Source organism: Dromiciops gliroides, chromosome 4 (assembly GCF_019393635.1).
Source record: "Dromiciops gliroides isolate mDroGli1 chromosome 4, mDroGli1.pri, whole genome shotgun sequence".
Taxonomy (NCBI): domain Eukaryota; kingdom Metazoa; phylum Chordata; class Mammalia; order Microbiotheria; family Microbiotheriidae; genus Dromiciops; species Dromiciops gliroides.
In genome coordinates, this window is record NC_057864.1 from 228681129 (window position 1) to 228696819 (window position 15691).

At 35.7% G+C, this 15691-nt stretch overlaps 1 protein-coding gene across 1 annotated transcript in view; it reads right to left on the bottom strand.

Annotated features, from left to right (window-relative positions):
• The window catches only part of TBCD (tubulin folding cofactor D), a 448209-nt gene that overhangs the window by 145944 nt on the left and 286574 nt on the right, over positions 1 to 15691 (bottom strand). Inside the window, 3 exon segments of the mRNA XM_044001676.1 lie at positions 6665 to 6687; positions 8779 to 8839; positions 11352 to 11469. Of these exon segments, the coding sequence (XP_043857611.1) occupies positions 6665 to 6687; positions 8779 to 8839; positions 11352 to 11469 (202 nt within the window).

Here is a 15691-nt window from a genome sequence, read left to right on the forward strand (position 1 = left end):
CTGACTTCAAGTAATACCACTAGAAAAAACTATCCTTCCAGGCTGTCAGAATACTTATGCCAGAATATGACTTTTATTTTTTATTTTTTAAGTAGAGCACTAAATCTTCAAAAGAATTGAAAACTATACTGTTCTCAAGGGGGAATAAACAGACTTTTCTTAATAAGAAAACTTAAATGGTTCTATTCAAAAGAAAGCATTTTAAGTGGATGATATTAGTTTTCAAATCTGGTAGCTATAGTAATGGAGATGGCTCAGTGGATAGACTATTATGCCTAGAGTCAGGAAGATCTGAGTTCAAATCCAGGCTCAGTCTTTTTGTTTTAATCCACTGGAGAAGAAATTGAAAAACACTACAGTATCTTTCCCAAGAAAACCTCATAGATAGTATGGTCTATGGGGAACACAAAGAGTCAGACACGACTGAACAACAAGCTATTGTAAGTAATATCCTTTGAATGTATTGCCTTAATCAAACAAAAAAATATTCAAGTACTGTCCTTGGCCTGATGAGCTCGTAACTGTAAAAGACAAATAAAATTCCCTTTGACACTAACAGCATCAAAGCAGGGTTATAACAGCAAATTCTGTGTGTGTAGAATGTTGAACCTATCAGAAAGTTTCCCACTTAAGGCACTGTACTTCAGAAAATCCAGCAACTGTTTGTAAAATTAATATTACTACCTTGCTTTCAAACTGTTGAGAATACATAGTCTTTTGAAAGTTGATGCACATGGAGATCCTGAAACCATAACATTTTACATTTTTTTACATGTCTGGGGACAAGCTATCTGGTTTAGCATATTTGATGAACAGTTTTCACACAAATAAAATCATATCTAGATAATATGAAAAATATCAATTGCTCATGGATAAGCTGAGCTAATATAATAAAATGACAATTTGACCTAAATTAATGTACTTACTCAGTGTCATACTAATCAGACTACCTAAAAATTATTTTATAGAGCTAGAAAAAAAAATAATAAAATTCATCTGGAAGAACAAAAAGTCAAGAGTATCAAGGGAACTAATGAAAAAACATGCAAAGGAAAGTGGACTAGCCAAATCTGAAGCTATACTATGAAGCGGCAGTCATCAAAACTATTTGGTGGGGGCAGCTAGATGGCACAGTGGATAGAGCACCAGCCCTGGAGTCAGGAGTACCTGAGTTCACTCAGACACTTAACACTTACTAGCTGTGTGACCCTGGGCAAGTCACTTAACCCCAATTTCCTCACTAAAAAAAAAAAAAAAAAAAAAAACCTATTTGGTACTGGCTAAGAAATGGAATGGTGGATCAAAGAAATAGGTTAGGCACAGGAGACACAGTAGTAAATGACTATAGTAATCTACTGTTTGATAAACCCAAAGACTCCAGCTTCTGGGATAGGAACTCAGTATTTAACAAACACTGCTAGGAAAACTGGAAGATAATATGGCAGAAACGAGGCATAGACCAACATCTTACACCATATACCAAAATAAGGTCAAAATGGGTACATGAATATGTACATGGGTACATGAAGGGTGATACCATAGGCAAATTAGAAGAGGAACAAATACTTTATCTCTCAGATGTATGGAGAGGAGAGCAATTTATGACAAAACAAGAGAGAGGATATTATGAAAAGCAAGATGGATGATTTTGATTACATTAAATTAAAAAGTTATTGTACTGCGGCACCTAGGTGGCGCAATGGATAGAGCACTGGCCCTGGATTCAGGAGTACCTGAGTTCAAATCCGGCCTTAGACACTTAACACTTACTAGCTGTGTGACCCTGGGTAAGTCACTTAACCCCAATTGCCCCGCCCCCCCCAAAAAAATTATTGTACAAATAGAAGCAATGCGGCCAAAATTAGAAGGGAAGCAGAAAGCTGGGAAACAATTTTTACAGTCAGTGTTTCTAATAAAGGCCTCATTTCTAAAATATATAGGGAACTAAATCAAATTTATAAGAATGCAAGTCATTCCCCAATTGAGAAATGGTCAAAGGATATAAACAGGCAGTTTTTAGATGAAGAAATCAAAGCTATCTATTGCCATATGAAAAAAATGCTCTGAATCACTATTGATTAGAGAAATGCAAATTAAAACAACTTTGAGGTGCTACCTCACACCTTTCAGATTGGCTACTATGACAAAAAAGGAAAATAATAAATGTTGGAGAAGCTGTGGAAAAATTGGAACATTAATGCATTATTGGTGGAGTTGTGAGCTGATCCAACCATTCTGGAGAGCAATTTGGAACTATGCCCAAAGGGCTATGGGGCTGTGTATACCCTTTGACCCAGTAATACCACTACTAGGTCTGTATCCCAAAGAGATCATAGAAAAGGAGAAAAGATCCACAGGTACAAAAATTTCTAGCAGCTCTCTTTGTGATGGCAAAGAATTGGAAATTGAGAGGATGCCCATCAATTGGGGAATAGCTGAACAAGTTGTGGTATATGAAGGTAATGGAATACCATTGTGCTGTAAGAAATGATAAGCAGGCAGATTTCAGAAAAACCTGGAAAGACTTAAGTGGACTGATGCTGAGTGAAGTGAGCAGAACCAGGAGAACATTGTACACAATAACAGCAACATTGTGTGATGATCAACTGTGATAGACTTGGCTCTTCTTAGCAGTGCTACGATCCAAGACAATTCTGAAAACTCATGATGGAAAATGTTCTCCACATTCAGAAAAAAGAACTGTGGATTCTGAATGCAGATTGAGTCATAGTGTTTCTAATTTTGATTTTGTTTTTGTTTTTTCTTTTTTGAGGTTTTTCCCTTTTTTCTGATTCTTCTTTCACAACAAGACTAATGCAGAAATATGTTCGATGTGATTATACATACATAAGATATCAGATTGCTTTCTGTCTTGGGGTGGGGGAAGGGAAGGAAAGGGAGGGAGGGAGAAAAATGTGGAACTAAAAATCTTATGAAAACAAATGTTGAAAACTATCTTTTCATATAACTGGACAATAATTAAATTCTCTTATGATTAAAAATATAAATTGGCATTCTGGAAACATGGATTTAATACTTGTGTATAGAAATAAGCTATTGGAAGGGTCTTATATAATAACAGAAAGATCTCATACAAGAAGCTATGAATTTTGGTCTCTGACTTTTTTTGGGGGGTGAGGCAATTGGGGTTAAGTGACTTGTCCAGGGTCACCCAGCTAGTAAGTGTCAAGTGTCTGAGGCCAGATTTGAACTCAAGTCCTCCTGACTCCAGGGCCGGTGTTCTATCCACTGTGCTACCTAGCTTTACCCGGTTTCTAACTCTTATTGTAATTCTTCAGTTCTGTTATAATTATTATGTCTTTGCTTACAATTATCATGCAAAAGCAAGTGGGCAATACTCACTACTCTATATACAAAGATATTACTGTCTGACAAACTAGTTTCCCCATATTGTTAAGAGACATATGAGGGCAGCTAGGTGGCACAGTGGATAGAGCACCGGCCCTGGAGTCAAGGGTACCTGAGTTCAAATCCGGCCTCAGACACTTGACACTTACTAGCTGGGTGATCCTGGGCAAGTCACTTAACCCCAATTGCCTCACTAAAAAAAAAAGAGAGAGAGAGACATATGAATTTGAGGCTTATAGATATTTCATAATAATAAGCTTTCTTGGGAGATAAAATTACCTTCATGGGTTTAATATCACTACTACTTTCAGAGAAGACATAAATGGCAGGGACAAAAGGACTTTCTGTGAGTATCCAAATACACTTTCAGCCTACATATGAAGTTATATTTCTTTGCAAGCTGTCCAGGATCCACTTTTGTTTCTTCTTGTTAATTTTAAGATGGTAATATAAAGCCAAATTGAAAGAAAAAGGAGACCACACATACAGTTTGGTTTCCAACATTACTACTGGATCTCTCTATTATTAGGGTATCAAAAATGAAAACCATACACATCACAAGTATGAGATGACTCATCGCTAAACAAGTTCAGCTTGTTCTGCAGATTGCTTGCTGGGAAAGCTAAGCCAAAACAAATAGCTTTTTTTTGTGTGTGTGTTACCCTTAAGTGGTGGTTAATTACTGTACTGAGAGTTGATGACACTTTGTTGCAGAAAAGTTACCCATTTTTATAGATTTGCTTAGGTTATTTATTATCTTTTTTCTCCCAAAGTGAAACAGTATAAAGCATTTAGACATCTAAGAAACTATTCAGTAGTGATCTAAATTTAGAAGCTTATCTAGGATGAAGGTACTTAACAGTTGTTGGTACATAATACCAGTATGTGTAAGAGTTGCATTTCATGGAAGAAAAACAACAAAACAACACTAAGGGCCAGTCTTCCTTAGTATGCTAATAAATTCGTTTTTGTTTCAGTTTGGCTACATTATTTGACCTGCAGTCTTATGGATTCATTGTAAGTGAAATGCTCCCAGGAGTGGGAGTGGGGGGCCCAACTCCCTTCTGATTGAGAAAATCCCCAACAATCTATAGGATATAACCAAATAACAAGACAAGTGCTTCTGAGTACTTAGACTGACAGGGCAAACTCATATGATAAAAGTCCCAATGACAGTTTGTCTTCTAATTCATGTATATACACTTTAATGAGGAAGTTTAAACAAAAAATCTACATCACATCTAGATTGCCAAATAAATAGGACTTTGTTCAAGGAGGATAAAAATAGACATTTGAAATTGAGGACCTACTATAGAAAACATACTGCATTTATCCTGAAGCTTAAGTTTTAAGGTATAATAAAGACAATCAATAAGAATAGCAGCTCACATTTTCATAATGCTTTATAGTTTATGAATTTTTTACATACATGATTTTGTTTGATCCTAATAACAACCTGGTAAATTATATGGTGAAAATAGTATCTCCATTTTGTAGACAAGAAAACTAGTTTCAAAAGCTAGAATTTGTGTCCCCTGACTTTTCTATTAGTGTCCTTTCTACCATGCCCATACCGAGCATGCCATATCAATCAATATTTATTAAGTGAAATACAAAGCTGATCTTAATTTCTAATTAAGGATGCACAAAAAGATAGTCCTGAAGTACGCATGCTCACATTCAGTAAAATAAGGACTATAACTGTACCATCATAAGATTTATATGGTCACTCAAAAAGCCAGGCAAGAAGAATAGGGCCACTACTCCCTTCCTCTATCCTTAAAGGTATATTGCAAATTTAAAAAAAATTTTTATTGATATTTACTTTTATACCACCTATTTCCCAATGTATCGCTCTTCTCTTTCATTTCCAGAGAACTATCCCTTATAACAAATAGTAAAAAGAGAGGGAAAAACAATTTTGCCAAACTAACCAACATATCAAAAGTCATGTAGTGCCTCACCTAGAGAAAGAAATGGAGAAGATAGCATTATAAAGAACAAAACTTGGTGATTAAGAATTTCACAGCATTCAGTTTAGATTTTGTTCTTATTCTTTCCATTTATGTTGTCGGAGTCACTGTTTTCCTGGTTCTGCTTAATTCACTTTGCATCAGTTTTCCCATGCTTCCTGCTTTCATGGTACAGTAACATTGTATGACATTCATATATCACAACTAATCGAACTATTACTTATACTCATATATACTTATACTACAAACTCATCTACTTTGTAGTCAGTTCCTTGATAGTACAAAAAGTGCTGCTATAAATATTTCTGTGAATGAGACATTTCTTTTTGTGATTTATCTCTTTGGGGTATATGCCAACAGTAGAATCTCTGGATAAAGGATATTGACATTTTAATCATTTTCTTCATGTAATCTGGAGTTATTTTCCATAATGGACAGATCAATTATGAGCTCCATGAAAGTAAATTATTGTTCCCATCTTTACACAACTACTCTAGCATTGACTATTACTATCTTTTTTTTTTCATTTTTGCCAATTTTGTGGGAGGTAAAACCTCAGAACTGTCTTGATTTGCATTGATCTTACTATTAGTAAATATGAAACATCTTTACATAGTTGTTATTAATTTACACCTCTTTGGAAAATTATTTGTTTATACCTTTAACCACTCATCTACTGCTTAAATCCTACTTTTTTCATGTCTGTCTTAGTAAGATTAAATTTAATTTGGAAGCTAAATGAGCACAGATAGAATAATAGTTTTCTCTTTTTCTTATACATGCTACACAATCTCACTGTCCCACATGCCTCAAGTGTACTACCTCATTACCTCTGCATCACAGTATGTCTCTTCCTTTACGTCACAATTCAAGTAAAATCTTCTGCATGAAGTCCTTCTCATTCACACCACACCAAAACTGCTGCTCCTATCCCCTCTAAACTATATATTTCACTACTTTCACTCTATACTGATGCTATATATATATTTATATACATAATTGTTCTTAATCTCTTTGTACAGATTTAAGCTTTAATAGCTATTAAATAACTTAGAGGGGTGTGTGTGTATGTGTGTGTGTGTGGTGTCCTTAACATAAGAATGCAAGCTTTTTGAAAGGAGAGGTTGTTTTATTCGATGTACTAGTAAACCAAGCACCTAAAGATGCTTAATAAATGCTTGTTGATTGTCTGACTGAAGAATTTAAAGAATTAGATTTTTCAAACTCTTAATCAATAAATTATAGAGAAACCAGAATATGAATCTGTTTTTAAGAACACAAGAGCAATAAGGACTTATGTGTTTTTTTAATGCCCCTCTTACCTGTACAGTTGGCGATCATAAAGCTAAAAATAAATAGTGGAAAATGTTTTAGTTTTTAAACAAATATAAATTTACATTTGTTGCTTTGAATCACAATGGGAAATACAAAGTAAAATTAAAATTAAAGAAATTTTTGGAGTTTTCTGGCTTTAGAAAGATGATCATTCAGCTTGAATTATATAACTCCATTTATTCTAAGACTTCAAAGTATGTACCATGCACAATTGTATTCATCTTCATGATAGTCTTGATAACTGCCAGTTAGAAAACCTGGCTCAGATCCCACCTCTGTACCACTACCTGTGCTACTTGGGGAAGCCATCCCATCATTCTGGAGCTCTATTTCTTCATTTGTAAAACCAAGACTAGAAGTCTTGTAATGTTTCTTCCACTGATAAATCAATATAACCTTATGAGTACTATCTACAATTTGCAGATGATTAAATTAAGGAACACAAAAATTAAGAGGTTAATCTAAGATTACAAAATTTGTCAGTAAGCAGTAACAATACACAGCAATGTCATAAAGAAAATAAGCTTTCACTGGGGGGGATGACAAATATTACAACAAAACCAAAAAACCTCTGAATTCTTTCAGTTTTGCTATTTTCACTTCTTTAAATAGGATTATCATCCTCCCCTGTCATCCAAGAGTACCCCAGAATTTTTTCTCCAATTCAAACTGTAATATTTAACCTGGCATTAAGAAAGATTCTCTAAAATCTGACTCTTCACCTATCTCCCCCAATTCCCAAAGCATTCTTGTCTTATCTTCTTTATACAGATCCTCTACCTTCCTACCCCACTTCCAACTCTATCAGTAGATATCCTAATCCTTATATTCCCTTGAAAGGATCAGTTCCTTTGTGCAGATATTCCTAATTTTCCATGCAAAAAGTTGTTCCTGGGGGGCAACTAGATGGTGCAGTGGATAGAGCACCAGCCTTCAGGAGGACCTGAGTTAAAATCTGGCCTCAGACACTTGACATTTACTAGCCGTGTGACCTTGGGCAAGTCACTTAACCTTCACTGCCCCACCAAAAAAAAAAAAAAAAAGTAAGGTTTTGGACAAGAAGAGTTCTCAAGGTCCCTTCTGGCACAAAAAGTTGTTCCTCTCTCCTCAAAATTATCATAACACTTTAAGCTCTTCTTTTCACTTAATTTCTTACTAATACTACCACCACTTTCATCATTACTCCTCCTCCTCTTCCTCTTGTATTATGAGGCAGCTAGATAATACGAACTCTGAGTTCAAATCTGGCCTCATACACTTACTTGCTGTGTGATCCTTAATCTCGACCTCAATTTCCTCATCTGTAAAATGGAGGTAATAATGGCACCTACCTCTCAGCATTCTTCTTCTTCTTTTTTTTTTGCAGGGCAATGAAGGTTAAAGTGACTTGCCCAGGGTCACACAGCTAGTAAGTGGCAAGCATCTGAGGCTGGATTTGAACTCAGGTCCTCCTGAATCCAGGGCCTGTGCTTTATCCACTGCACCACCTAGCTGCCCCCTCTCAGCATTCTTCTTCTTTTTTTTTTTTTTTTTTTTTTTGCGAGGCAATTGGGGTTAAGTGACTTGCCCGGGGTCACACAGCTAGTAAGTGTCAAGTGTCTGAGGCCAGATTTGAACTCAGGTCCTCCTGAGTCCAAGGCCAGTGCTTTTTCCACTGCTCCACCTAGCTGCCCAGCATTCTTCTTAAGATAAAACGAGATCATATTTGTAAAGCATTTAGCAAACCATAAAGCACTATATAAAATAGTAGGTTTATTATTATTAACACTAAGACCTGGATGGATTCAGAATATTAAAAATAATTTTAAGGTAATACTGTTATCATCATCAAGTATAACTCTTGACTGGCTGCATCAGAAATGAATTTCTTAACTATTGCAGTAGAAAGAACTTTAATTCCTTCAATAATTTTTAGTAATCAAAGGACAAAAGAGATGAGCTTTTCAGTGATCAACTTCTATTACTTTAAATAATGAAAGGTACTCATTCATAAAAAGAGGAATTTCTCTCTTTGAAATAATCTAAAGTAAATGGAAACAAGAAATATTTTCTACTCTTATGTAATAGATATTGCTTGGAATAAATAAATATAGTTACAAACCTGCTGGTGGATCTGTTTAAGTCCCTCCAATGACCTCTGATCCAAATAATCTGTAACTGGCCTGCAAAATTATAGAAGATAAAAAATTTCATATATGGTATATTAAAATTATCAAGTCAGATAAAATACTAATGAAAAAACACAGGGTAAAAAGAGCCCTTTGTGTTAAATCAGAATAGAAAATTATGTTGGATTACAGTATCTTAAAATCCAACTATCCCTGTGGAGATTATTTTCATGAAGAAATCTTCATTGTTTTATATCTGAAGGTAGGAAAATATAGGATGTCTGAGAACTGACACTATCTGTGTTCAGAAAACTAGAATCTAACTAGATGGAAAGTTAAATATCTTTGTTTTCTTTTTTTAAATTGGTGAACAGAGAAAGTTTATTTAAGAAAGAGATGCACCATAGTTTCACTGACATGATGATGGTAGGTTACATTCATTACCGATTTCTCTGGCTTCTATTAAGCCCTAACTAAAATCCCATCTTTAATAGGAGGTCAGCTATGTGGCACAGTAGATAAAGTGCCAGGTCTGGAGACAAGAATTTAAATCTGACCTCAGATACTTTACTAGCTGTGTGACTCTGAGTAAGTCACTTAATCCTGTCTGCCTCACTTCTTCATCCGTAAAATGAGCTAGAGAAAGAAATGATAAACCACTTCCCTAATATTTACCATGAAAACTCAAATGGGGTCAATAACAGTCATATAAGACTTAAACTATTAAACACCCACACACACACACATAAACACAACATACCTTTCCTAAGCCCTTTTCATTCTTACGTTTTCTCACTGTTAATCTATTTTCTATTTTCCCTGTATGTAGCCTGTTTATTGTCTCCCAGAATAGTTTGTAGGCTCCTTGAGGGCAGGGATTAGTTTTTGGTTATTTTTGTATCCCCAGCACACATCACAGAGCCTGGCACTATAGTAAGTGCTCAATAAATGTTTATTGATTGACTGATATTAATTGTATGTTGAAAAGTCAAAAGAAAGGAGAGCTTTATTCAAGTCACCCTTACTACCAATGCGCTGACTTACACAATATTCACATTTGCACATTTAACTGACTCATAGACTGCTGTATAATATAAGCAACCCTTTGTGGCAGATATGCAAGGTTCTAAAAATAATTCCTTAAAAAGCTCAATCTTTGGGCAGCTAGGTGGCACAGTGGATAGAGCACTGGCCCTGGAGTCAGGCGGACCTGAGTTCAAACCCGACCTCAGACACTTAACACTTACTAGCTGTGTGACCCTAGGCAAGTCACTTAACCCCAATTGCCTCACCCCAAAAAAAAAAAAAAGCAGCTCAATCTTTTATATACCTGTATTTGTACACAGCTCCCCTCAGTTCACTTCTTTGTATAGCTTCCTCTTCTCTTTTCCTTCCCTTGCTTTCTTCCTGAACTTCTACATTCTCTAAAAGCTATGAAACCTAAGTACTTAATGTCCAAGATCACAAAGTAATAATTAAGAAGATAAGAGCCTTTAAAAACAAACAAACAGGGGCAGCTAGGTGGCCCTGGAGTCAAGAGGACCTGAATTCAAATCTGACCTCAGACACTTGTCACTTAACCCCAATTGCCTCACTAAAAAAAGCCAACAAACAAACATTCAAGCTATTCCTAATTATAAATCCCTAGATAGTTGAGTTGAGCTTGAGTTTATAACTTGTATCAGATAACAAATAATCATATAATAGATTATGGCAACTGCTGGGGACACAGGAAATATTAATGTATTTTAGATAAATAAACATAATTGAATATATAGCAGTTAGTCTATTTATTTAACTTAGACTTTCGTATTTTAGCTGCAATGGGACACATAGTTCCATAAATAGTACCTGACATCGAAAGAGATACTAGCATATATCAATTTCAGTAGATAAAATATAGGAACCTGAAGACATTGCAGTGCTGGCACAAATTGTGAGAAAATAATTATTAATAATGGATTTCTTGGGGGGACCCAGAGAACAGTTTCTCAGTCCTATCTCCCCCCTCCCACTCCAGAAAGTCCAGTTCTCCTTGATCTGAGACAAACTCAAGGGAATAAAAGAAATGGAGACCTATTCTTTTGTCTAGCTCAGTAAAGGACTGATAGGATCAAACCACTCCTAGATAATGGACTTTGCCTTTGCCCTTCAGATTCTTCTCCCTGAGGTCATCAGTAGAGCTCATTTTAATGTAGCAAGTCATGTCAACCAATGGAATTGACTGATGCTAATCAGTTAGCTTTGATCAATATATGATGACCCCCCTCTATCAAAAGAGGATAAAAACTCTTGGCGCGTGCTCTTGCATGCTGAAGCTCTCTGCTTCTCTACCACAGGGCCTGATACCCTGAGAAGTTAGGGAGACATGTGGTCAATCCTTTACTGATATTATAATATTAAAATATTCTTACCCCAAACTGATATCTATAGTTATAGTAATTATTTTTAAAAAACACACAAAATGAACTAAAATTAAAATGGATGAGATATGAACCAAACACAAACCACATATAATTGCATAGCGATTACAAATTTTAAAAAATTTATATAAATGTCATTATACCTATTTTTCTCAGTTGCTAGTTTGTACAAGGCATAGGTGATCTCAGCACAGGCAAGAATAGCTCCATGACGAGTATGTAAATCCGTGCACACAGCTAAAGGCAACAGCTGTGGGAAAACTGCAAAACAGGCAAAAAATGCGTTGACAGAACATAGAGAAAATTAAATATAAAATTCTAAAGCTCTTTAAAAAAATCGAGTTTCACTCATGATAATAAAATAAGAATATAGTTATATCTAGCATATTATTGATTTAAATTTCCATTAACACCCAGAGGATACTGATGAGTTCCAAAAATATCACCAAGACATCAATAATTTTAACTGTGATCTTTTGACTGAAACTAAACTAGAAGAAAAATGGTATCCCTCAGTCTTGAATACTTAAAGATATATGAAACACCTAATCTTAAATTGAGTATTTCTCTAAAACTACACGAAATTTAAACTATGCAAAGTAGTATATAACTAGAATTACCATCCTGAGACACATTCATTTGTAACAAGTGCATTATTCATTGAGACATTTTCTCCTAGCATAAAGGAAGTTTTATGAATAGTATTTCTACTGTGCTAAATGTATTTCAACTGCTCTTAACAATACAACTGTCAACATTACTTTACCTGTGTGCCTATCAGCAATAGAAGATAATGTTGCTGATCAGGATATTTTTAGTTATAAACACTGACAAAGGGAATAGAACTGACACAGAAACAGTTAAGTAAACAGTGAGTAAAACAGAAGAGTAGTCTAGAATAGGAAACAATGATGATCTTGTAATACCCTAGACCCTTATGTTCAAAATAAGTTTTATTGACATATTTTGGTTTTATATATTACCTATATATCCCTCCCTAGATGGCTCAAAGAGAGCCAGCCTTAATAACAAAGAATTAAAAAGGGAATAAAATACAGTTAAGCAAAACTAACCAACACACTTGAAAAGGTCTTGTTCTACAAAGTAGGGGGAGGTACCTTCTCACTGTGGCAGGGGTGTATTTAATTGTATCAAATTGATTGTGAGGTGTCCCAGAGAATTACAAGACTCAGTGACTCAGTTTCCTAAGTTTTATTAAAATACTGTGAGGCCACAGGGAGAATACCATAGGAGAAAAGAAAAGGTATCTCAAATAGGGGGAAGAGAGATGGTTATATTTATAGTAAGAAAAAGTAGATTATCTCTTCATTATCCTAATCTCCTCCTTAAGGAGATACAGGGGAGGTTTTGTCCTAATTTTGACTTCCTGGGGTCCTAAGACAACACCTGAGGCAGTACCTTTTTCCTTTGAGGTTATAAGATGAACCTAAGGACACATTTGGTCTTTTCTGTGCATGTTCCTAAAGACATGCTTAAACTTGTCAGATCCAGAGGGTCTCCGAGTTTATGATTATCTCTACTTAAGATCTGGTTTCTAGGTATGCTGTCATCTAGGGATATTAATGGCCAATAATGGTTAATGGTCCCTGGTTATTGTTTCTCTGTTAACCCCTTTAGATACAGTTGATAGGTTATCTATTAGCCCCTTTTAGAGCTTGGGTCTTAGAGCTCACATCATATAACCTTTTTTAGCCTCCTCCATCATCAACACATTTTCTTTGGGGCAAGATTGGTCATTATAATTTCCCAATTAAGGCTTTTCTTTTGGTTGTTCCTTCCATTTCCATTCCTATAATCATTACTAACTATCTTCCTGGTTCTTTGTACCAGTTTCTACAAATTTTCTCATGTCTTTCTATATGCATCATATTCATCCCATATATCACCCACTTATCACTGTTCTCTGCCAGGATAAGCTCATCACTTCTTAACTTGCCACCTTGCTGCTAAATCAAGCTTTGATTGACACCACTTCTCTCAGCCTGCTATCCTCTTGGACTGAAGGGGCAGAGGGTAGAGGACCAAACTCCTCCTGATGCCCTTCTTTATATAGGGCAGAAACTGGACTTTCAGTTAACCCCACTTTGCATCTGCTGGTCTGCCTGGTTTCAAGACCTCAGAATAAGATGCCCCCATGCTTCCCATGCTGCTCCACATCCCCACTTTGTCTCCTTTTGTGTGTTGTCTCCACCATTAGACTGTAAGTTCTTGAGGGAAAGCACTTCCTTTTTATTAATTGTATCCCTAGAAATGAGTACTATGTACCTAGCACATAGTTTGCCCTTAGTAAATGTTTATTGGATTAGATATTTACCATTTCTTAGTGCATAATAATGTCCCATTGCATTCATGTACCATAATTGGTTTAGTCATTCCCAAATAAATGAACATGTATTTTCTTTCTACTTCTTCTGCCCCTTCAAACAGTACTGCTAAATATTTTGATGGATATGGGACCTAATTTGTGCTTATTTAACTCTTTAAGGTATGTATCTATGGGTCAAAGGGTTTTATTTATTCACTTTTTTACATATTTCTAAATTGCTTTCTGAAACAATTAAAATCTCTAACAGGTTATTTACACAAACTTTCCAACACTAATTCCAAATTTTACCACTTTTGCCAATTTGCTATGTGTGGTGTTTTACCTAAGAGCTGCTTGGATTTGTATTTCCATATCAGTGATGTGAAGCATTCTTATTAACAGTTTGCAGTTGTTCTTTTGGGACTTTTTATTCTTATCCTTTCACCAAGTATACATTGGGGAATGGATTTTCGTCTTATTTATTTCTCTTAGTTGCCTATGTATCATTGATATTAGAACCCCATTAGGGAGTCTAATATAAAGATTTTTCCATATAGAACTGCCTCCCTTCTTATCCTTGTTGACGTTTTGTGTATGCAAAGGCTTTTCAAATTCATGTAATCAAATTTAGATAATTTACCTTCTTTATCTTCTGTGATCACCTCTATCTCATTGTTTTGTTAAGAATTCACAGTCTAGCTAAAGCAGCAAGGTACACCTTGAGGGAGAGATAGGAGGCAGCATCACTACCACCTAGACTACCATCTCACTTCAAACCCTTATGGAAATACCCAGAAATTTGAGTTCTTGGGAATAACAATATTCCTCCCCTCCTCACCCCCAAATCGCCACACTAGCTTCCACTCAGCCTGCACAGCCAGTACTGAGGAAAGGGAGCATAGTTTCCTCATTACCATCAGTACCAATTTTAGATCAAATGCAACCAATAGGTAGATAGGCACAGAAGCCCTAGACCACCAGTCTTCACAACAAAACACTAGGTGGCTCAAGGGAAAAGGCACCAAGCCTGGAGTTAGGAAGACCTGAGTTTAACTCCAGCTTCACACACTTCCTACATGCATGACCCTGATCTCACTCACTTCACCTCTATCTGATTCAGTTTCTTCAACTGTAAAATGGGGATAATAACAGCTCCTGCCTCCCAAGGTTGTGGTGAGGATCAAATACATTAACATTTGTAAAATACTAAGCACAGTGCCTGACACATAGTGGGTGCCAAATGAGTGCTTATTTCCTTCTTCTTTCTTACTAAATATCAACCAATAGCCTGACACAGGGAAGGCAAGGCAGCCTAGCTAAAGCAGTAAGGAACCCTTAAAGATAGGCAGGAAGCTGCATGTGCCAGGCAAATAATCACTTGATCACCAGTGGAAATGACATTTAGAAAGAGGCATTGGGGCAGCTAGGTGGCCCAGTGGATAAAGCACCGGCCTTGGATTCAGGAGGACCTGAGTTCAAATCCTACCTCAGGCACTTGACATTTACTAGATGTATGAGCCTGGGCATTTAATACTCATTGCACCCCCCTCCCCGAATTAAAAAGAAAAATAAATAAATAAATGAAAATAAAAAATAAAAGAGGCATTAACATCTGTTTTGTCACTGTACCCTAAAGACCATGGGATTTTTCTATCTGACTTGCAGCTGAAACATTTCATATACTCTCTATTTTATTAATGCATGTTTAAATGGATAGATTTTTTTTCCCTTGGGGAGTACTTTAGCTGCATCCCAGAAATTTTGGTATATTGCTTCTTCGCTATCATTTTCTTTTACATAATTGTCAATTATTTCCATAATTTATATTCTGACTCATGCATTATTTAAGATTTCATTACTAAGTATCCATTTTCATTTGTGTCCTTGAACTGAGTACTATTTTTATCCTCTTTAAAGGATATGTTTATTGTTTCTTCTTTTTTACACTTGTTTGCAACATCTCAAAATTCTGTATAGATTCCACTTACTATTGAGAAATATTCATATTCTTTTGCAGTCCCATTTGGAAGATGCCACAAGTCTTTTAGCTCTTGTTTCTCTAGTAATATGTACAATTCTGTATCTTTCCCTTTTGTTTAGATTTGTTCAAAACTGAGAGAGGGGTATTAAAATCTCCTGCAATAATTATGTTATGCA